The sequence below is a fragment of the Melanostigma gelatinosum genome, assembly GCF_949748355.1.
Source record: "Melanostigma gelatinosum genome assembly, chromosome: 8".
In the NCBI taxonomy this organism is placed as follows: domain Eukaryota; kingdom Metazoa; phylum Chordata; class Actinopteri; order Perciformes; family Zoarcidae; genus Melanostigma; species Melanostigma gelatinosum.
Window position 1 is genome coordinate 20452758 of NC_136641.1, and position 23987 is coordinate 20476744.

Genomic DNA, 23987 nt, shown 5'->3' on the forward strand with positions numbered 1-23987 from the left:
ATTCCAACACAACTCACAAAAAGCGATCTACTGTTTACATACAGGCACTTCTTTCATAACCAGTAGTCTTTAAATTAGTCGAGTTAAAAAAAAAAGAAGTAAGAACTGAGGTCTGAGACGGTCCTACAGCATCCAGCAATCACATTCATGTTGGCACAGAAGACATTCTCTGTTACCAGAAATTATTGCTAATTATTTTAGGAAAAATAGCCAGTGCCTGGCCAACAGTGGCACAAAATCATATTTTAGCACACAAGCTCAACAACTAACATAAAAGGGTGCATCCACCCTGGCACTTGCAAATACAGAGAGGAAAATGGAATGTGCCTGGCAAGATAACAATATCCAAAAGACAGCAGTGGAACGATTCAGGATTGAAAACTACAGGAGAGATCATCGGAGGAAAGGTCCAAATATTTTCTGAGAAAAAGGCCCAAGCTCACAAAAGCTACATGACAAGGAAGGACTTTTGTACGAGGCACTGGCGGACCGAGGAGTGTTTGTGTTCGGGAGCGCTTCAGTCCGACTGAGGCACTGAAATCGATGGACCTTTGGGGTCGTCAAATCGATCCATGGTGTTTAGCTGCATGATCATGTGCAGACCGTATACGAAAATTAACAGCAGGAGCAGTCCGGTCACCAGCCCCATCCAAATGCCTGGGGTAAAGAACCCTGCACAGTCACTGGCATAGGAGAAATCTGTTCCATTGGCCAAACCGAAGCCCTGAATCTGTATCAGAAAAATGCGTTTAAAAATTCAGTGAGTGAACAGGAAGACTAAACAGACACCTGATGATCAAAAACACATTAAAAAGGTACTTGGTTCACTGCTGCAGGAGTATTGAGCGGCAGGATGTAAAATGCAGCACTTCTGGAAATCGTACCTGGAAGTCGATAAAATTGAGCCTCCACAGAGTGGCGTTGTCTTTGTTTGGCACTAGCAGAGTATCTCTGAAGCTGGTGACGGACTGGCAGTGGAAGGAATACTCTGCAGGGGCGTAGATGTTGTGGCTCCCGTTGTAAGATGCCGTTTGACCGTGTGCCTGCAGCTGCACGGAATCCAAGGTGAACCAGTACCGTCCGGACACAGGATATAACCGCCGAGTCATGGCAAACCTGGAGATCAACGGAAGAGTGTTCCTCAACGACAGCATATCAGTGCAAAAGGCTAGTATTCATTGCTAGAAGTGTGACAAATATTGGTATTTAATAAATCTATTGTTCAATAAATATCACCCCTCTATGTTGGATTAGAAAATGCTTGACTCTACTGGTCGTATCAAAAAAATACTGAGACAGACACGGCACTCTAAAACATATTTATAAAATTATACAAAATATTTCTTGTTTTAATCTCTGAAGTGTTAAGTGTACAACAGTGGTTTTACGTGGGATATGTGTGGAAGATATGTGTTAATAAGTAAGTTAAGCAGCTGCTGTCTGTAGTAACATATTTAACAGGATATAAGAGAGGTATTGATCATCTTTTCAAACTCTTTGACAAGAAAAAGTTTCCAAAATGTATAAATATTGGCTTATATTAGTAGTTTATTACCTTACCTTAGTGTGTAGCCTGATTCATAACTGAGGACAAGCCTGATGTGTGAGAAGAAGAACACATTTAAAATGACATCTCTCCTTTAAAAAGAACATAAAACTGAAGTTCTCCTGAATAAACAACTGAACGCCAACACGCTGCCCATCTCACAGTGAGTTGCTGCTGTTGCATATGGATCCTGTCATGGAAGGCGTTTGTGTAGCGAGGTCGATCCACAAGGAACCTTCTGAAAGGCTGATGCTGAGATTCTGAGCCCAAAGCATTATGCAAGGGTTACCGGATACATTAAACATGATGGGCGGTTTGACATCGGGCACAACGGCTTGGAGCAAGGATCGCCCCGCAGGCTGGGTAGACATAGAAGTCTCTGAAATCACCTACAGAGATGAGCAATCAAAACGTATATTATGATTCTTTACGTCTTCATGTGACATTTGTTTTTACTGTTTATGATGATGGTTAGCATAGAAATCATTACAAATTTAAAAAAAAAGTACAATTTTGGGACATGATGTGCTGATAGATCGTCTTACTCGTGATGGCTGGAGTCCTGTGTATATCGCAGTGTATCGGACATTTTTGTCTTTCATGATACTCAGAACTTTCCCAATAATTCCATCTGTTGAAAGACAAATACACATGTCAGAAATATACTCCACAGTGACCACAATGCTGAGTATTCCACTATGAAATTCCTTAAAAGTTCAAACTTACCATTGTCAAGTAGGACTTTCTTGCAAGACTTGTCAAAGCTATAAAAACAGTCAAACAAAAAGTTTACTTTCACTGAGCTAAACTTTAGAGTTACATCGACTGATGTGCTGAAGCACACAAGTCTTACCCAGTACAATAAGGAAGATTGATGAGCAGTAGATTGCTGGCAGATGTGTTGATGCTGAGATGTGACAGAGTGTCTGCGTCTACAAGCAGAGGTGAGACACCCAGCTTCTCCTGCAGCAGAGCTGGGACGGCAGAGGAATCCGACCACTCTAAAGCAGGGAGCATCACTGACGAGGAAGCAGACCGCAGTGCAGCCTGAGGAGGAGAGCGTGGAAAGAATTATCATTCTGACAAAAATCATCTTCATTTAGGACTCATGTAGAAAGTTATTAAAAACTAACCTCAAGATTTTGAAAGGCGCTATCCTGCTTGTTTCCAAACACTCCACCAAAGACCGTGAAGTCATCTTTGCTCAACTGAACACAAATAAGGAAAATGAAATTTCATAATTCAACAAGTGAAAAAAATATTTGGAGCAAAACTGCAACTAAAACATCAATCAATCCCATTTATCAGTCACAACAATGATGATCCACAGAGAACAAACCCAAAATATGTGTTGGAGAGGAGCTGTGAAAGGGGAAGTAATGCTAAAGCTCACAGTCACACCAGAGTGAGAAGACTGTTACACAGTGTCACATGGGACTGCTGTGCAACTACACATGACTCACTACTACCATATCCAAGGATAAGCTTTATAATAGATGAACAGTCAAATCTATAAAAGAAATCTCAGAGTAGTCCTCCTCCAACACACTACTTTTTTTACATGTTTGCTGCAGAGCAGGAATATAGTCTTCATGTCTCAGGGACTGACCTTATCTTGCAGGAACAGCAGCACGGTGTGGGGGCCAGAGGCAAAGGCGGAGGTAAGGTAGGCATTCAGCTGGTCTTTGGACGTGATGTGACCAGCTGCAGGTGAGGCCAGTGGTGGTAGACTTAACATGCAAAAACAAAGTGTGATGTCTTTAACAATTGGTCTTAATTGCAGTTGTCAGAACAATTAAGTACAAATCATCACTTCAGCTCACTTCATTTGTTCTGAAAAAGGCCGTCAATTAAATGAACATAACCAGTGCAACACCCCTGCTAGAATTGCGTTTCTGTTCACGGGAATTGTGTCAATACAAGAGATAATACTGAAACTGTGTTTTTGTATTTAACTTCTTATTCAGACCACGTTACAACAACCCAATAGTGAAGTAAAATAATCTCTTCAGCAAACTGAATGGTATCCATTGTAATACATCAAGCAAACCCTAGTTCTAAGTGTATTTTACCATTAGTGTGAACCTTATATTCATATAGGAATCGAGTAACAGTTCTGTAAAATAAACAAAATAAAGCTGCCATAACATTTTACATTAAAGACAAATGTCTCCTGTTGGCATTGAGAAACCCTGAACGGAATGTGACTAAACCACCTCATATAGTAGGATACTATACAGTAGAGTCAATACAGTACACTGTACAGTAGTCAATACAGTACACTGTACTATATTTCCCGTCTGTATGAGCGGCCTGTTGTTCCTGTCTAACGCCTCTCTGCTCCGTGTATTAGGGAACTGTGCTAGCTACGAAATCTGTTTCAGTAACTTTAGTTTACAGGTGAACCGCAGATTACTAACAATTGATCAAACATTATGTTTGGCATAAGAGACGAATACGTTACAAAATGTACCGAAAACTATGAGTCAACACAAGCATATTTAGTTTTTTGACTTTACACTATGCATTTTAGCTAGCTCAGGTCGACCAGCTAGCGTTTGCGTTATCTGGATACAAGTAGAAACACTAGCAACATGTGTTAGGACATTAGCATGACAAACAGTCGGTTGACGACTAAAGTCTCTCTTACTTCACACATAAATAATACAAAATTAAATATTACCCGTCGTTGGACCACATTAGGAGTGGCACTTGAGCAACAGAGCTCCCTGTGGAGAAAAGGGTGACGAAAAGGGCAAGAAATGCCATTAATCTCGCTCGACTGGAGCACCTCGAGCCTGCCATCTTTCGTTTTTCCGCAAAACTCTGGTCACGTGACGCAAACTAGCTGACAGTCATGTGAGGGACTTCCTGCTTCTTTCACTCGGCCCCGCCCCCACCTTGTTCCGGTCGCATTATAAACCCAGAGTAGTTTAATTACTTTCAGTCTGGACACAAGCCATCTAACATTAGCTCTATTTAGTTATTTGTTTTTTATTCTTGAAACAAATTAACGGAATACAGATTCAGTATACATAGTAAATAAATAGAACAGTAACAAAAGAGCCAGGGGTATATCACATTCGACAACAAATATATGAAACATACAGATATGAAGTGTCTTGACAGCCAAATAGTTTTACATATTGTTTAACGTCCTTCAAGACATAACACAATAGGGTGTTTTAATTGATGAATTAATATGAATGAAAGATTTTGGAAAAAATATGGATAAAACTGCAACTAAGTAGGCTACATTTACTCAAGCACCAAACTTAATTCCAAATTTGAGGGATTCAACTTTACTTGAGTATTTCCTTTTATGTCACTTACTTCTAATCCACTTCATCTCAGAGGCAAATATTGTACTTTGTTACTGCACTCCATTTGTCTGACAGCTTTAGTTACTTTCTCAGATTACTAATTTTCATACAATTCCTGTCAAGTGAATACCATGTATCTAAAATTTGATGATTCACAGTTAGATTTTTTTTGTGCTTGCTGAAGGGTGAATTGTTTTAAAAAATCCTCCCACTACTTAAGCAAAATAGACTATTTAAAACCCCTATTGTATCAGCTGGAAAAGCAATCTTCACAAAGCTGAAAACATTCTCTATTCAGAGAAACATGGTTATCACGCGACAGGGACGCTACAAACATTTGATGATTTTATAGAATATGATGCATTGCTGTAGATTAAACTACCCAACATAAAATAGTTAAATTCGCAACATCTACAGCAGTAAAATGCAACATCCACTTGAATGCAGCAGTATATTAATCCAACAAAAACATCACAATACTAAAACACTGAGTAGGCCACGTTTACTTTTCATAAAAGTATATGTTATTTTCATTGTTGCATACTTTTACTTCAGGTTTGTAATGCAATACTTGTGCTGGTGGAGTATTTACATAGTACAGTAAGGCTCTGAATACTTCTTCAACCAGTGACTTATGTTTTGTTTTAGTTTTTTTTGTACTGGAGAAGCAGATAGCACATTTGATGCTATAACAATAAAATGCCACTATACAGAATGTGCAATATTCTGATAAACACGTCTTTGATATTGAACCTGACATGTACACCTGACAACTGTCCATGGTGCTGATACACCCTGAAATGTGGCTCTCCTCTTCTCCTCCACATATGGTGCATTAACTGTAGAACAGTCAATACAACTAAAAAACAAGCGAGAAAAGTTTTGAAATAATATTCTTTCTATTGAACCGGACCTGCGTGAGGTCTGTCAGTTGAAAGCAACTCCCAACACAGCTGTGGTGGCGGAGGGATACCACTGCGCCTACAACTGTAAAGGAAGGATATAAAAGAAAATAGAGAACGCACAGACTGGGACAAATATATTTAAAATGGCAAAAACACGTTGAACTCTAAGCCAAAGTATGAAACGAAACTAAACATATATGTAATCACTTCATAACGCAAGCTCTAAGCGGGGTTTCCTATTAGAGTCAGCTGTTCAGTTTGAGTCCATTGTGTGGCATGATGGGAAGAGAGGAGGAGAATGAGCACTATTTTCCGTCGCGCAGTAACATTATACTAGAGCGCTCCACGATCAGGGCCATCTTTGGTCGTCCTCGCCGGTGACAGTGTGGACAGTTTATTCATTGGTCATTAATGCCTTATGATTCTTAAATAATACTTAACTCTGAACGAGTCGTTTAAAGAACGCGGGCAGAGAAAAGGGAGCTGAAATCCCCGGTTTGCGTGAAGTCACTGGTAATTCTTTCCTTCAATTCCCTTCAATTCTCAAGGCAAAAAGAGGGCGAGACGGGAAAGGCGGTGATACAACATGGATGAGGAATATGATGTGATCGTTTTGGGCACCGGGCTCACAGTAAGTAGCCAGGCTTCATTTGCTTTTTTGCACGGAAACAAAACAGATTGATTGCGCGAGCTTCCATAGGATTATTTCAGGCATGGATCCTCTCATCTATCCGAGCCCAGAAGTGAAAGCCTCCTCCTGTGTGCTTGTGACATTATAAGATTGTTTTAAGAAACAATGTTTCTGAATCTACTTCGACATGCGTGTGCATGACAGAAAGCAAACAATGCGTGATTTCAAATGTGTTTTATTGCTCTAACAGCCGGCTCAGTGTTGTGTTACAGCCAGGATCATCTTTTAGGCGTAACCCCACAGTGTGTCATGGTCCTCTTTGCATAGACAGGCCTCCATCCTGAGGTTGGCGCAGGCCTGAGCACGGGTTCATTAAATGACTGAGCCCTTCACTGCTACTGCTCTCGCACACCTGATGCGGCAGAAATATGCCCGATACATTTTAAGAGATAATAATCCCGGTTGTCGCGTGCATAAAAGTCGACATTTTCTTTTAACATGTATCAAATATCCTTTTGTGAATGCCACATTGATTTATATTTTATGATGTGCTAATGCCATGCGCATACTGTTCTAAGAATATACATTATTACATTATACTGTTATTATTATTATTACAGTAGATACATGGATGAACCGATCGAGTCGCGCATGCGCACACCGTTCCTTCGGTCCTCCCTGCACCCTTCTGTCAAAACCTCTTAACTGTCGTTCATGTCCTTTATTAAATCTTAGGGAGACCTCTGTCCTAAGCCTTGTTTGTTTCATTTTCAAATTTATGTCATTGACTTTTGAATCTTGTTTCATGCAGGAATGCATTCTGTCCGGGATCATGTCTGTGAACGGGAAAAAGGTTCTACACATGGACAGGAACCCCTACTATGGTGGCGAGAGCTCCTCCATCACCCCTCTGGAGGAGGTAAAGGGCCCCTGGGATCTATAAAAGCAATCAATATATTTTATATCCCTCAGTACATCTCAGTTTACATCCCGTGCCATTGTGCATCAGCTGCTGTTTTTATTGTCTTCATTTGCTCACCGCCTTATCCTCCGAAATGCTTTGTCTTCTGTCAGCATCATAGATTTAATCCTCGCAGGATATTGCTTATGTTTCTCTTTACTGTCGTCTTCCACAGCTGTACAAGCGCTTCAGTCTTCCAGATAGTCCGCCCGAGTCAATGGGCAGAGGAAGGGACTGGAACGTTGACCTCATCCCCAAGTTTCTCATGGCCAACGGTCAGTCCTGCATCACTGATTTTCACTGATCAATAAATTAATATATCACCATGAAACTCACTCATTATCATATACTGCGGAGAAAGATGGACACTTAGTACATAATTGGTGTGACTGATAAGGCCCAGGAATAGGGAATTAACTAATCAGACTAGTGGCAGTCTAGGTCTTGATGCAATTAAGGCAGAATGTTTGATGACAAATAATACGATGTAACATACGTTTGTCTGTGTGATTGCAGGTCAACTTGTGAAGATGCTGCTATACACAGAAGTGACACGGTACCTGGACTTTAAGGTAGTGGAGGGAAGCTTTGTCTACAAAGGCGGAAAGATCTACAAGGTGCCGTCGACCGAGACCGAGGCCCTAGCTTCAAGTAAGCTGCTCAAATATGTCTTTGGCTAAGATATCAAGAGTAGAGTAAAGAAAAGTAATCATGTACTACATCAATAAGCCTTTGATTCAATTTCCAGATCTGATGGGAATGTTTGAGAAGAGAAGGTTTCGGAAGTTCTTAGTCTTTGTGGCCAACTTCGACGAGAACGACCCCAAGACCTTTGAGGGCGTGGACCCCAAAACCACAACGATGAGGGATGTTTACAAGAAGTTTGACCTCGGCCAGGATGTCATTGACTTCACTGGCCACGCCCTGGCCCTCTACAGGACAGATGAGTAAGAACAACAGCATGATGTCAAGCATAAACTGCATTTATAATGTTAACATGAAATAATGAAAAGAACTAGAGATGCTGAAAAGACGGTTTAATAAAACTGTATGTACTTTTTGGCTGGGAATTTGCATAGAATTAGAGGTATCTAATTTTCTCATTTCTGTTTATTCCTATTAATTATCTTCCTTTGTTGACTATTCTTCTCCTTCAGCTATCTTGATGTTCCCTGTTTGGAGACGATCAATCGTATCAAGCTGTATAGTGAGTCGCTGGCACGGTATGGGAAGAGCCCTTACCTCTACCCCCTGTATGGTCTGGGAGAGCTGCCCCAGGGATTTGCCAGGTTATTATTAATATATTTACTATCTATAGTGCTTTATTATAGAATACAGCTTGTCTTTAATAGTAAATAAAAACATACTAACCCACTTCGTCATTTTAGATTGAGTGCAATCTATGGAGGGACCTACATGCTGAACAAACCAGTGGATGAGATAGTGATGGAAGATGGCCATGTGGTTGGAGTGAAGTCTGAGGGCGAGGTACGCTGATTTATTGGCCATGACTATGCAGATTTACAATCAGTCATTACGTTTATTCAAGCAGAGGGGACGCAAAATGTAGTCCTTTGAAATGCTCCATGCGCATTGCGGTATCATTCCCGCTGCAGGTGGCTCGTTGTAAGCAGCTCATTTGCGACCCCAGCTACATCCCAGACCGCGTCCGGAAGGCGGGTCAGGTGATCCGTGTGATCTGCGTCCTCAGCCACCCCATCAAAAACACTAATGACTCCAACTCCTGCCAGATCATCATCCCTCAGAATCAGGTTAACCGCAAGTCGGGTAAGGATCATTGTCATTTTTTAACTAATCAACTGAATGGTAGAGAGTTTAGTTTTTAGAAATTGTAGCAGTAAGGCCAATTACAAAGATTCCCTTTCTGTTTAATGTAATTGATTTGATTTGAAGCTCCGGAGATATCAAGGAGCACTCTTATGATAACAAATAAAGCATTCATGTTTCAAAAAGTGAAACATGCCAATTTTATTACCACATTAGCTCTTTAACATACTATTAAAGCAGTTATAATCAATGTTCTTATATCAACAGTGGATCATTTGACTACTTGTATGTGAAAGGGGGCACTCATAATAACAAATCTGTCCGACTCCAGACTTCTTCTGAGCTCTGCGAAGTGTTTTATCATCTTTCAGTTCATTGTTTTAATTTTCTGCTCCACAACGTTTCTGTCCTGGAGCACTTTCACGGCTCTCATCAGCTTGTTTCCAGATGCAGCTGACTGTTTTCAGGAAAAAAGCTCGAAATATCCTCTGTAGCAGCGCCACATTACGCAAGTTAGTGACTAGATGAGGAACATAGTTGAACATTTAACGACTAAAGAACTAGAGAGAGCTAAAAGGAGAGTATGAATGTTGAAAGTGGCCAAAAGCATGATTAGAAAGAAACGTTAATGTTTCTCAATGTCAGCTGGGAGCGTAAACAAGCAACTGTTTGCTAACAAGTTTCCAATATCAACTTTTAAGTGATATCCACTGCCACCAAGTGGCCAAATAGAAAATCAGTTATTGTTGCTTTTAGACTTTCTTCTCCTCTGAACCCTTCTGTCAATTCTCCAGACATCTACGTGTGCATGATCTCATATGCTCACAACGTGGCAGCCCAGGGGAAGTACATTGCCATCATCAGCACCACAGTGGAAACCAGCGAGCCCGAGGCTGAGATAGAGCCGGCCCTGGAGCTGCTGGAGCCCATCGACCAAAAGTCAGCATTTCAACAATTCATGCATTCCTGGTTTAACAAACAAGCAGGCTACAAAACTAAACAAGACGACAATGTGATATAAAAATATGGAAGTAGCCCTGTGATAATACTTGTAAATGGAGTTTGTTTTTGTTTTTGACAGGTTTGTGGCTATTAGTGACCTTTATGAGCCCACAGATGATGGTACTGATAGCCAGGTAAGAGGAAAAACGTTTCCTGAGAAAAACAGAATTATATCATCGCTGTTCAGTGGAAACCTTGATTGTTCAAAACTGTTTCTTTTAAATAATAGCACATTGCCCTGTGTGTCTTTATATAAGGTCAAATACTTGCATGTCTTTATATTATTAATATTTGACTTAAATCAAGCTCATATGGAGTTAGACGCGCTGCTCAGACGCTGAGGTCACATCGCTAGCTAGCTACGCTATTCTCCTTAACAAAAACAAAAATAGGATATATTCTAAAGGATTGACATTCATGACACATAGTTAGCATGCTAACAGGCTAAAGTAAGATGGTGGACTTTGTAAACACTACCTGCTAAACGTCAGCAGGTTAGCATTGTCACTGTGAGCGCGTTAGCATGCTGATGTTAGCATTTAGCTCAAATCACAGAGCCGCTAGCAAGGCTGTCGATTCTCAGTCCTGTCATTTTATCTTTCCCAGGTCTTCGCCTCAAGTTCCTATGATGCCACCACTCACTTCGAGACCACTTGCAACGACATCAAGGACATCTACAAACGTATGACCGGCAGCGACTTTGACTTTGAGAACATGAAGCGCAAACAGAACGATGTGTTTGGGGAGGATGAGCAGTGAGCGGTAGAGGGGCTTCAAAGAGAGGGCGGGGCCGGAGGAGGAGGCGGGGCGAAAAGAGGCGAAAGAGGCGGCAGTGCTTGTGGTAGAGGGCCAGGGCTGTAAAAACGAATGGGTGGGAGCATGGCGATAGGGTGTGTTCCTGAGCTCTGCCGGCCCTCAGCCATTTGCCTCCTTTTCCTTATGTCCCTCTCTCTCTTGAAACACGTTCAAACACATAAATGCTCACAAACACACACACATACACACAAATACCAATACTCATAATCCTTATCTCTGTCACTGAAAAGCAGGGTTGATACGGTCTTTCATTCCATTGTAGAATTTACAATATAATCATGTCTTAACTATTATCGTTAGAGGTGAATTTATTACTTGTTGTTGGCGATTTTCAACGCATTTCATTCTTTCTGTAACGTCTTTCTCCTCTTATCCGTGGTTGGGTGGATGGAAGATTGATGGGATTGAGAGGTCTGAACTGCGAGCTCTGACACAAGAGATCTGTAATGGTTTAGTGTAGAATCCTCTGGAAGGGTCACCTCCAGTTGACATGCATGCATCTTTTACACACAGTAGTATTGTACATAGACACATAATGACACTGCGGTATGAAGGCTGGACCATTCCACACATCGCTCCTGTCAACCCTGCTTTCACTTTCCTCTTACCTGTTTTTTTTTTCGTCAAAAGACGCCGCTCATTTTGGCAAAATCTGTTGGTCAGGCGGGAAAAAAAAGTGATGAAAAATTACATATAAATGGGCTGTTCTGTCAACTGATAGTGCTCACTTTGCAATGCTGTTGTTCCCTGTGCTAGCAGGCAAGCTAACCAGTGGCTATTAACTGTCACCCACCCCACCTCCCCAAAAAACTGTTCCTTTGTTTATCTCTGTTGTGTGATGTTAATTTTAAATTTGAATAGTTTACTTTCTAACATTTTTAAATTATTGAAGAGTTTTATTTCTATATATTTGTGCCCATTTCACTGGCTGAATTTATGAAGTTTACAGATCTGAGGTTGAAACTGTGGTCTTCAAGTTGGGAGAAAAGGGAACGTCTGAAGCAAAAGAGGCATGGAGAGGATTCTTCTAGTGTGTTTAGTATTCTGGAGGATTTGGAATGAGCGATGAAAAACAGATTGATTACGTCAAATTGTACTTGAAATTTAAATGCAAGAAGTGTGTTCTTGAGAAAAGAATGTATGTGGGAAAGGTTTTGGATTTTGGAAAGTTTCACTTTTGAGTGAAGAGGATGAAGACTGAAATTTCGGCTCATAGTGAAAAGCACCAGATTGTGTCTTGGTTGTTTCAACCCTTGTGTATGTCATTTAGGTAAGTCATTCCCTGGGCCACTAAATCCTATGGAAAATTGTAGTTATAAATAGAGGGAAAAGCTGGATATTCCCATAACTTTCAAAGACTTTGTAGCAAAGGTATGAAGCCACAGTTGTAGGTGCTGCCCCACAAGAACGAACCAAGATGCTTTTATTTGGTTTTAGCCTTAATTTGGGGTCTTATTTAAATTTTTGGGCCCTGTCAAAAGTTGACTGCTTTGTTTCAACTAATCGTTAGTGGCAGGTCCATCTAGTGCCAAAAATGGTGTTGCTCTTATTGGCAAAAGTTTCTGGCAATGTTAAAAGTACAGTTTGTTGTTGTCTGTTGCTTCGCAGATCTGACTAAATACTATAGAAGGGATATTGTTTTCTATCAGGGCTGTTATTGTACACCTGAGTGGAGGCAGTCCTCATATCTCTGCAGTGCACGTTCACTTTCAGCCAGATTGATCTGTGGCTTGTTACACATCAACAACAAACAGATGAGACGCCTGATCGTTTTCTTTAAACCACTGAAGCGGTTCCATCTCACTTCCATTCCACCACGACAAATCCCTGAGCAACTCTAAACAAAAGTTATCCCGTGTTTGGGGTGTTGACGTGTCTTATTGTTATGCTCTATTTATTTAAATTTCACTGATTTATTGTGGAAAGGTTTATGTCAAATGCTGAATATGCTATGCTATTAGATCATGTTCTGATGATAAAAAAGGATTTTAAAGTGATGCACACAGAAAATTCTTTGTTTGTTATTTGCTGTGTCATGTGTTACGTTCACCTTATTCACTGATCATTCCAGTGTTGCATCATGATTTATTATGATTATTAGCATTCCTAAGAAACCGGTTTTGAAGGAAGGATCAAAAGCAACTGTCAGACAAAATCTATACAGCTGTGTGTTCACGATGTGCATCATTCAGCACTGTCTGTGGTCTTCATCCTGGAAACATGTTATCTGATAAAAACTGGAATACTGTTGACTTTTTTTGAACATAGACATATCTGAAGCCCTCCCTCTCCTGCCCTTCCTCAGCATCAGATACTGTCATCGCTTTTTATTTATTGAAAACAAAAGCCTCATGTGTGGTGTACTGTTTTAATTTCCATCCAGTTTGGCATTTTTGGAAACCACTATTGACAATATCCCTTGAAATTGACAAAATAAATCGTTCCGGCTGAGTAGTAGAAAACTTACTGTCCTTGTTTGATCACTAGTTTGTGAGCAATGCCTAATGTCTTGTGTAACAAATAAAATGAATTAAACTATGAATGAAATGATAGAAAAATAAAAAGCACATGGCAAACCTGGGAAGATTTTGTTTTGTGTATCCTCTTTAAGATGCAATCACAATATCCAGGTGAGTTTTGTGGGAAGAGCATCTACACATACATACAATCATATTTTATATGCACTTGTACTAGAAAAATACAACTTACAGAAGAATACAGTTTTTATAATTACAAGGCTTTTGCTTAATAATCATTCAAAGATGAAATATAAGAATAATCGAATAAACATCTTTGAAGTCGTGAACAGAGTTAGTGTGCGAGACATTTTGGAGCGAGCACAAACTGCTGCAGCACAAATGGACATCTTGTGGTTGCCATGCGAACAGGACAACGCGTCTCTGTCATAAATACGGAACACAGAGCTCCAATCCTAATCAAATTCACTGATGGAAGACAACAGCATCGTTCAGTCCGTTATATTTGTCGAACCACACTTCCTCATTACTCTTATAAAATGTCACCCCCTCTTTTTGTAAGCACACCTGTGTTCCACTGCTCCTTACAGAATATTAGACAATGTGTGGCGACGTGTCATTTTAGCCTCACAGAGTCCCAATTCTTGCTCTTCCTTTGTCCAATAACCAAGCCGTGACAACTGCTGTGACCTGAGCTGTGCAGCAGAGAGGCAACAAGGCGGAGCAGACTCAGCTAGAATTACACATGATCCACCACGTAGCTCTCGTATGGATGACCCAGTAGTCTCTCTACGTCTGCCTTGGGCACCACCCAGCACTTGCCCATGTGGTGTTTCCGCACCGTGTCTTTCAGCGTCTTGTCCTGCAAGGTGACCCGCATTTTCTCTGGTCCCCACCTCAGGATGCCCGTGGCTGAAATCGCCTCATTGTGCGCACCTCCACCCAGATAATCTTTCACCGCTGTCACACTCATGTCAGCGTGCTGAAACTGGCCTGTAGGCAGACAAAGGACAGCAGTGGTGGAGAGTAACTAAGTGCATTTACTCTAGTACTGTACTAAAACGAAGGTACATGTACTTCAGTATTTCAATTTCATGCTACTTTCTATTTGTGCTCCGCAACATTTTAGAAGGAAATATTGTATTATTTACATTTATCTGACAGTTTATTTCTTCTTCAATTTTACATATAAAACCTCAAATTAGATTCCAAAAAACAAAAAAACACATTGTTTAAGAGTAAACCAGTGGTTTCCAACCTTGTCACATTTCAAATGTTTATAAGTTGCAAACAGTTCCACCAATGTGACATTTCTCCTCTAAAATCGGTACACATCTTTATAGCTTTACTTTACCTTTTTCCTGCTGTATCTCATGACCCGTCACATTAAATCTAGGGCCTGACCCCTAGGTTGGGAGCCATTATACTACTTACTACTACTACTACTACTACTGTATATAAAGAAATTAAGATCAGCTACACCTCATCCAGCTACAACAGCAATTTGCTGCTATTGATGCGTCAATATAACAATCAAATAATGTCACATATAATCAGTCACGGGACATTGTTCTGCAGGATGAGTACTTATTTCACTTTTACTTTCTTACTTACTTTTTAAACTTAAAGTACATTAGGATGATAACAGTTCTGTAGTCCACTTAAGTAGGAATGAAGGACAGTGAGCAGCATACAAAGATTCAGTGAAAGCTGACAGTGAAGAATAGATGTGTACATACCCAGCAGGCCTTGGGTTGAAGCAGATAAACCCCGTCCATCTGTGATGTAGAAACCCAGGTGAGCCATCTGCAGGTAGCTGGGGTGTTCATAGTGATGGACCATAACCAGGAACCGCACACCCTTGTTCAGCTCGACCCAGCAGCTCCGATGGTTGTCCACAGTGACCGTCACACCCTGCCTCGCCACGGACCCTTGCTGATTGATGGGAAGATGATCCCGCCCTTCCCCTTCCACCACTACCGCGTCCAATGAGAGGGTGATCATGATGTCGCCTGAGCCGGCTGTGGCTGAGGAGATGGTGAGCCGGTCGAAGTAAGTTCGGGTGCGGTCTTCTACACCCTGTTTGGAGGGAGCTCCCATTAGGTGGCCGTCAACAATGATGCCTTAAGGAGGAAGGGAGCACACATTTAGTAATACACTAGTAACACATATTAGTTCATGTTAAAACATGTATATTTATACACCAAACTGAAATGAGAGATATTATTTGTAAGCATACCTCTCTCTGGTTCCTCTATCAGTCTGAGAACGTCATTAGCTCTGCCGTCTACTGTGAAACACAGGTTCTGATGCAGCTTTGGCAGCTGGACCACAAAATGAGGATCTCCATCAACTACAACAGACGACATTTGAGCATTAATACGACACAGGTACGTGAAATATTCTAATTTATTTGACATTGTAATTGAAAACATAAAATGTTAAGTTCTTGACCTGATGAGGAGAAGACCCGGATGGTGCTCAATCTGGAGGAAGCACTATCTAAAAGCACAAGACATTCAACTAAAGGACAGTCCTCCTCACTCCCAAACACTGAAATCAATGACAGGACTACAGATATATCAAGCATGCGTGTCTCTATAAGATATTACGTATTATTTAAGACATACATCTGTTAACAACACCCACTGAATACTTACCAAATGATCCAGAGTCTGCAGTATCATCCCCTAGAATTAAGTCAGAAAATGTATTTTTAAGGCCCGAAAAGCACAGAATCACTTCTAAATAAGAATTTGAAACTTACAAGTATCATAGTTGAGATCGTAGTCATAGTCATAGGTCGCATCATAGTCTGGGAAACGGAGGCAAGCAATGAGAACCTAAGATTAGGACACGTTCTGCTGCTCATGAGGTAATTTAGATTTTACAGCGGACAACGGTATAACAAGCATTACATGTTATACTCACCTTTCACAAGGTCGATATCTATAAGAGATAGAATATGAGATTGATTTATATTCAGTTCCGATGCTGTCATGTAGCTGATTATCATGGTATATCATAATCCAACAGCTGTAAGAGTATCTTATTACATTTATTTCATTTTTACCAGATAAAATGTAATAAAAAATTCAATGTCACTGAAATATAAAGAGAAAATTCACTTTCACCTTTTCTTTGAATGAAAGTAGAGACATCTAGTCGAGAGATAAATAACATTCAATTAGGAATAAATATAGAAAAGTCTGCATCCTTGAAATTCAGCTTGAAACTGAACCTACCCAGAAGCCCTGCTGCTTCCCACAGGCGTGGCCCATCTGTCACACCAGGCATAGGAGCAAAGGTGGCCGACGCGAAGGTTGCGATGCTCAGGTCTGTGTTGTTGTCATCCACAGCTGGAGCAGGTGCCGGGGTGGGAGAGGTGAGCGGAGACAACAGCTCGGGCACAGCGGTGGTGATTTTAGGAACATCTGGAGCAGATGTGGGGGTGTTTTCTGCCTCTGCGGAGGGCACAGTCGCTTTGACAGGAGGCAGGGCTGTCCTCACTGTACCGGGCTGAGGGGTAAGGGGTTTCCCGGGCAGAGGTGCAGGGTCGGTTCTGACCGAGCTGAGCTCAGGTGTGGTGCTGGTGGTGAATGTTGACATTGTGGTGGTTGTGGAGGGCGTGGTTGTTTTCAAGGCTTTGGGCTGCAGATTGTAGACTTTTCCAGGTGCAGGGGGTGGCGCGGTTTTTCGAGCATTCAGCAGAGAGGTGGGTATCTTACTGACAGGAGAAGGAGGAGGAGGAGGAGGAGAAGCCATTTTGGATTCATTGTGGGAAGGAGTGGGCTTTTTACCCGAGAATGGAGCTGGGGCAGTTTTAACAGAGCTGGGACTTGAAGTTGTTGTGGTTTTCTTGGATGGTGCTGTTTTTGCTGTGGAAGTTGGTGATGAGATTTTTTTTGTTTGCTTTGGAGGTGGCTGGGGAGGGTCTGGTTTGTTTTTTTCAGACCTGGGGATAGAAGGTGCACTCGGCTTCTTTGCAGGACCAGCAGCTGATATTTTGGTGGCGGCAGTAGTCGTTGCTGTCGTGGTTATAGTGGCTGCGGTGGTGGGTCGTGTGGTGGTTGGAGTTTGAGCTGCTTCATCTGCGTCTGGCTTAACTACAACTAAAGAAGTGACTGGTGTTACAAAGTTATACTTGAGGGATAGGTTGGTGGCCTTGTCTGCCAGTAACCTTTGAGTTGCAGGGTCAGTAGCATTCAGTTTGTCCAGTAACAGCTCTTTGATGGTGAAATACGCCCAGAGCCGGCGCACAAAACTGGATGTTCCTTCTAAACCTCCCGAACAGTCTAGTGATTCTGCACTCCCGTTCCCCTTAGCATGGGAAATCAACACATCGTTCTCCAACTTGACACGCTGCTTTAAATCAGTGGCGGACATTGACACCTTTAAGTCCTTCAACCCTGGTTTGACCCTCCCAGCCACCACCAACTCCGAGCCTTGGAAGTAATTCGGGAACATGGCGTGGGTGATGTCAAACGCCTGATCGTCCAGGTACGACAGCTGGATGTCTGATAGCAAAGGGCTAGCTACTTCATCAAAGAAGCCCTTCAGCTGCAAGGCTGCATCTGCATCCTCATACACCATCCTCGCCACACCACGGTTATCCAGAGCCAGGCGTTTCAGGAGGAGGAAGTCTGCATCGTCTCCAAAGGCAATGCCAAACAGAGAGGAGGAGCCCAAAGCTTTCTTGGCGTTGCTAAGGATGGTGTCACCAGCTGTTACTCCGATGGTTGCCTCCCCATCAGTAAGGAAAATTACCAGAGGGACTCGATGGGATGAGAGGTGGTTAGAAGAGGCGGAGGATGGAGGGTTGACGAGCTGGGCAGCTGACAGCAGCGCTGCATTGATATTGGTCCCTGATACAGAAGAGTGGATCAATCAGTTTTGAAGGAAAAGAACAAACAAACAATACGAAAGTTTGATACGATGATCACCTTGACTACAATGCCACAACTCAAACAGTATCACACTTCAACTCACATCCCTCTGCAATAATCATCTTCACAAAGTCTTTGGCATCTCGTACATTCTGCCGAGTCGCCCGGACTGTTCGTCCTTTCTTCCAGGTGTGAACCTTGTCTGAGAAGGTGATGATATTGAAGTGGTCTCCCTCTCTAAGGTCCCCGAGAATGGTGCCCATGGCCTGCTTGGTCTACCGACACAAATTATTAGAATTATTGACAGAAATTCCAAGTTACCTTTGCAGAATATTGTTATATTTTACTGAGTTTACTCATTGTAGAACCATAATGGAGTCCATGAGGTTTGTCCACTTTACCTGTTTTATCTTGGTGCCTATCATTGAGCCACTGACGTCAATGACAAATATAACATCCTTAGGAACCACAGGAAGCCCTCTGGGTGCAAAGTAATGCACAAAGTAGCCATCATACACCTGGAGAAAATATAAAAATAAATGGGGGGAGAAGACAACCTTTACTGGTACCAATAACACATTCCTGTATTGTGACAAACACTCAAACATGCCAGGCATGAACAGATGCTCCTGACCTGGACTTCACCCATGAGGTCTCTGAGGTCCACATCATACTGGATGATGAAGTCTGCGTTAAGACCTTTGGGGGAGATGCTGTTCTGCTGCTGTAGAGTGGGACTGTAGCGAACCAGAGCACAGCCAGCGCTATGCTCAACATGAGTGGAGGCAGGGGCGTCTGCATCACCTGTAGGAAAGCAGTATCCATGTAGCAGTAATAAGAAATGTTAAAAAATAATTACATTTCAATTTAAGGAATAGTTTGAGATTTTGGGAAAGAGAGAGCCGGGCTAGCTGTTTCCATGTTTATATTGTTTATGCTAAACTAAGCTTACAAATTATATTTACTGCAAAACTGAGAATGCCATCAATCTTCTCATCTAACACTCCTGGAAAAAGTGAATTTGCTTATTTCCCAAAATATGACATATAAACTATTCCTTGAAACACCAATGTCAATCAAAGAATTGTTATTCATTCTATAGAGTGAATCAAGGAGGAAGCCTCTTGAGATTCCTGAAAGCATTTACAGTTACTGCTCTAAACACCTGATGGTAGGTAGAAGGCGGTGTACCTGTACTTTAAAACCGTGCAGTAGCATTGAAGGTTCTGTCATATTTTACCTTGAGCAGTGTTGGAGAGCAGCCGGCTCGTCTTGAGAGGAAAGGCTTTGATGAAACTGATGCCCGTCCGCTCCGTTATACTGACGTCTAACGTGAGGTTCTGCACAGTCTGTCCTGGCCTCAAACCCAAACTAAGCTCATAGCGGCCGAGTCGACGAGGCAACAGCTCCTCGTAGGACAGGGAGAAGGACATCCGAGCTCCTGAAGGCACGCTTACCGCCACACGAAACTTTTCAATCTCCCTCTCTCTGGAACGCAGCGGAGTAAGAGGGAAGCAAATCTCACAATATTGGATTGGATGTCTCCTCTTAAAAACGTAGTAGGTTGACATTGCAAAAGAAACAAATTTACATTCAGAAATGCTATTTTTTCCAGAAGTTAAATAAAAAATAAAAAATCTGGGACTGACTTTGTAGCAACAAGTCCAGCTGTTTTCCCTTGCTTCTTAGCGGCATCGTAAATTTTCCTGGCAGCGGCTCTTTCCTTCACTTGGGCCACATACACCTTTCCATTGGAGGTGCTGATGGGAAAGAGGAAGAAGAAACAGCTTTCTGTGAGTCACAGTAGCCAGATTATATTATATTATATACGCCTGGCCTGCGTTGAGTTGAACGTTTACTTTATTTTGCTGCTTGTATTTCCAGAGCGATCACAAAGCTGCTTCACAAGCGTGCATCATGCGTGTTTACAAATGGAGTTCACCGCATGTAAAGGGGAAGTGGGGTCATAAACAGGGCGAGTGGAAGAGAGTAATTTCCCTTTAAAAACAGCATTAATGAACAGAGATCTTGCAGGCAGATGACGCTCCGAGGGAGTGCCGCTGTCGGCTACACCCGCCGAAATCCCAACCAAAACCACCGCTCCAAAGTGGGATCCAATTCACACAGTGCACGTCCTAGACTTCGGTGACCACTGATGTCACGTGACAAGGTGCTAAATTAAGGTCAAGTCCTTTGAACAAATATATCCAATGAGAAAAAAAAAAGACATCGAAGGGCTAACTCAAATAAACCCACTGGCTTGAAGAGGGTCTTGTTTGAGTAACAGAGCAGAATGGCAAGAGTGGAAAATGGAGGCGCTTGTATTTATGTGTGTGGCTGGCCGAGAGGGGGCGAAGGAACGTGTGCACATCAGTGACCTACACACAGAACACAGAGTTCTTAGTTTGACACAGAAATACCAAAGAACTTACGCAACATATTTGGCACAGCTCTTTTTTCCCCCTTCTGGGGTATTTGGTGATGTGCAGACAACTGTAAAGGTTCCGACGGTGAAAAGGTGTATGTGTTAGTGTGCGTGTGAATGAAAGACAGAAGTGAAGAATTATGGTTGTAAAAAAAGTGTGTAGGTGTGTGTGTGTGTGTGTGTGTGTGTGTGTAGCATATCTAAACTGGCAGGCTGCCTCAGTAAACTGTGCAGGGGAGAAAAGAGGGACTGGGCAAACTCCTGTCATTTTCTCTATTTAACTTTCTGACTTGCATTTACAAAGCCTGGTATTCATCTGCCCTCAGGTTCCCCCTCCTCCTGACCTGCTTCCGCTCCCAAATCCAGCTCCAGGTTTGGTGTTTGGCCTGCAGTGTTGACTTATTTGTTTTGTTTATATTTAGCATTTTTGAAGGAGAACGCTCAGCAAACACTCTTAGTAATCAAATCGTGCATCTCTCCTCTGGACCGGATTTCTAGTTCCTGACATAATTCTTCTGAAGTTTTATTTCTGGATGCTGCCCATTAATGAGTACATTACCTTTATTTATTCAAAACTCTCACCATATTGCAGGATCGTATTATTTATACAGGCAAGAAACAAAATTTCCTGTCAATACTTTTGACTTAGTTTGTTGTGAGGAATTACCATTCAAAACACAGTAAGTGAAACAATGATTGGTAGCATTTCCTGACTTTCCTAGTGATGTTAGAGATTAGATGTAAAGGAAATTGAAAGACAGACACTCAAATACACGAATAAACAAATACAGGATGTCGCGATGTAGAAACACGGTAGAAGAGAAAGACGATGACTCACATGGTGAAGTTGGAGATGAAAGCAGAGGAGGGAAGGTCCACCTCAAAGGCAGCCTCCTTGGTGATGGGGAGCTGGTTCCAGACTGAACTCTGGACTGTGGTAATAGCATAGCGGGACACCACTGAACACCTCACATGGTAGTCAGTCACCTTCAGCTAGTGACACCACAAATAGATGCATACATCTCATTTCATATCACATAGGAGTACAGCACTGTTTGACAAGGAGGGGCAAGATGCATTATTGTGATCCACTGTCTATGCAAGTGGAGCTGATAGCAGTGGAAGAAGTATTCACTAGATTCTTTACTTAAGAAAATGAAGTACTAATATCACACTGTGCAAAAACGTCACAAGTAAGAGTCATGTATTCAAAACCTTAATTTAGTAAAAGGTATGTATCAGCAAAATGTACCAATCAAAAGTAATTGTGTCATTGTGAGGAAAAACATTTACTGTCAGTGTTGTTTATCATGATATTTTTGGATTAATAGTTCTGCTATATTATGTTGCATTTTACTGCTGCAGATGTTTATGGCTGTGCTATTTTTAACACATTTTACTGTTGGGTAATTTACAGCAATGCATCATATTCTGTAAGTCTGTAGCATCGCTGTCCTGTGAGAAGCATCTCTTAAAAAGTCAACTTTTCATGATCTCAGACCCCCCCCCCTTAAAATTAGTTTAAGATGTTTAATGTAGCTTGGACCAATTGATATGTTTCTAGTAGTTGTTGACTTTTCCTCTCGAAACTTTTCAGATGGTTTCATTGAAATAACAGTTTGGATCTTGAATATTTCACAAAAAATCTAATATTAGAGAAAAGTCTAATATATTAATATAAATGTGTGTAAAAGACCTTCAATAATATTCCTTTCTCTTGCATTCATAGATATAATACATGTTTAACAGGAGTGAAGAAACAGAGAATCTCATATTTTGAAGCAGGAGGAGATCCAATCGCACTTATGTGACACAATTTATGACAGCAACAGCGAAAACTTACCACTGCTTTTGTTGGTTTGCTTTGACGTCTTACTCTCTGGGAAAGAAACAAGCAAGTTAAACATGTGCATTTTGTAAAATGTGCTTTTAATTAAACCCAATGGCACATGGTTATGATGCGTAATATCATTTGTTTGTTGAAAATGCCTCCTTTTTGGAGTAATCTCCACAATCTGCCTACGTGAGGGTTGGGTCAAGATTTTGTGTCAAAATAGTCTGAATCAAAGTCATTCATGAATGGAGGGAAGTGGAACTGGAAACAAATGCTTTCACTGTATACAGGGCCAGTGAGGTCTGCACGGTTTGCTCTCAAATGTTACTTTTGCACACAAGTCATTGCTGTGTCAACACATTACCACATAGGCTGGTCATTGCTGGGAGTTTAACATAAACACGTTTAAGAGTGGAAAACATTTATAAGTATTCATATAAATCAGTTCATTGATGTAAAAAAATAGGGTCTAGGTCAGACACTGTACTGGTTGTATTAGAGCTGCTAAAGCTCTAATGGACTTTTAAATCTCTAACAGAATTTTGCAGACCAACCAACAACATATTCTTGACTCAGGAGTTGTTGAAGTTCAGCGATTATTGTTTACAAGTTATGTTTTATTATTGTTACACTATTCTCCTGCCTACATTCAGCCTGGTTTAACAGAGGGGGGTGTTTTCAAAAAAAGTGGCACAAATTGCAGCAATCTATGACTTTTGACACAAAACCCGAAAAGGGCAAATAAAAGGAAAATATACCTGTAAGAGATCATCTGCTCCAAGGTTTGCTTCATAATCCTTTGATAATCCCTCTTGCACATAGAAAGTGAAGAACACTAGAATGCACTGAATCTTTAAGGTCATCATGTCCATAGTAATTCAGGTTGTAGACTCCAATGTGAAGTGGTCTCACGTTGTCCAGCAGGACTGAGGTGGCTCGTGCAGTAGGACGCTGTGCACATACCTCACATTTTACACAAGTTATTTAGTGCAAGGGGCAGTCTTTCCCCTCCCTCACCTCGCCTTATAGAATAAAACGTGTTCTGATAATCGTTAAACGTCCGTCAGATGTTGAGAAAAAAAAAAAAAAGAAAAAAAAAAAGAAAAGATGGCAAAGTCAGAAAGTTGCGCGAGTCCCGCTCGGTTTGAAGAGAGCAGCCCCCAGCTTGCGTTCATGCATACTGGAAATTTCGCGGACTGCTGCCACCGAGGGGCACGAGAAAACGAGGGGTTATTAACCCTTGCTCGGCAATTTTGGGAAAATACCCCGCAACCAAAACACCTCCCGTCCTCCTCCCTGTAGGAGTGTTCCTAAATGTTCCAGTCTGCGTTTCATTCCTTAAATTACTCCCAAATGAGAGTTTTTCATCTCCCTTCAGAGCTCTTTCACAACG

General features: G+C 41.6%; 3 protein-coding genes across 3 annotated transcripts in view; 1 reads left to right on the forward strand and 2 right to left on the reverse strand.

Moving 5' to 3' along the window:
- Window positions 1-4358, reverse strand: part of atp6ap1b (ATPase H+ transporting accessory protein 1b) — a 4570-nt gene extending 212 nt beyond the window's left edge. Inside the window, exons 1-10 of the mRNA XM_079274173.1 lie at window positions 4230-4358; window positions 3156-3276; window positions 2680-2754; window positions 2400-2593; window positions 2273-2310; window positions 2092-2177; window positions 1709-1935; window positions 1561-1596; window positions 885-1116; window positions 1-730 (exon numbers count right to left, since the gene is read on the reverse strand). The exon at window positions 1-730 is cut by the window's left edge and continues 212 nt beyond it. Of these exons, the coding sequence (XP_079130299.1) occupies window positions 518-730; window positions 885-1116; window positions 1561-1596; window positions 1709-1935; window positions 2092-2177; window positions 2273-2310; window positions 2400-2593; window positions 2680-2754; window positions 3156-3276; window positions 4230-4351 (1344 nt within the window). The 5' untranslated portion in view covers window positions 4352-4358 and the 3' untranslated portion in view covers window positions 1-517. The remainder of the gene's footprint in view (window positions 731-884; window positions 1117-1560; window positions 1597-1708; window positions 1936-2091; window positions 2178-2272; window positions 2311-2399; window positions 2594-2679; window positions 2755-3155; window positions 3277-4229) is intronic.
- Window positions 4359-6153: 1795 nt separating this feature from the next.
- gdi1 (GDP dissociation inhibitor 1) lies at window positions 6154-13552 on the forward strand. The gene is made up of 11 exons (XM_079274086.1): window positions 6154-6405; window positions 7217-7324; window positions 7542-7641; window positions 7883-8017; window positions 8115-8313; window positions 8524-8655; window positions 8755-8854; window positions 8983-9154; window positions 9949-10093; window positions 10236-10290; window positions 10763-13552. Exons 1-11 carry the CDS (start codon window positions 6361-6363, stop codon window positions 10913-10915), a joined length of 1344 nt encoding a protein of 447 aa, XP_079130212.1. The 5' UTR covers window positions 6154-6360; the 3' UTR covers window positions 10916-13552.
- A 141-nt stretch (window positions 13553-13693) lies between these two features.
- On the reverse strand, window positions 13694-23987 carry itih6 (inter-alpha-trypsin inhibitor heavy chain family member 6). Its single transcript, XM_079274084.1, has 17 exons — window positions 23353-23987; window positions 22604-22639; window positions 21599-21753; window positions 19985-20095; window positions 19576-19823; window positions 18970-19139; window positions 18737-18853; window positions 18439-18610; window positions 16695-18314; window positions 16584-16610; window positions 16381-16398; window positions 16217-16264; window positions 16110-16139; window positions 15904-15951; window positions 15689-15802; window positions 15189-15572; window positions 13694-14442 (listed from the first exon to the last, which is right to left on the reverse strand). Exons 1-17 carry the CDS (start codon window positions 23464-23466, stop codon window positions 14189-14191), a joined length of 3666 nt encoding a protein of 1221 aa, XP_079130210.1. The 5' UTR covers window positions 23467-23987; the 3' UTR covers window positions 13694-14188.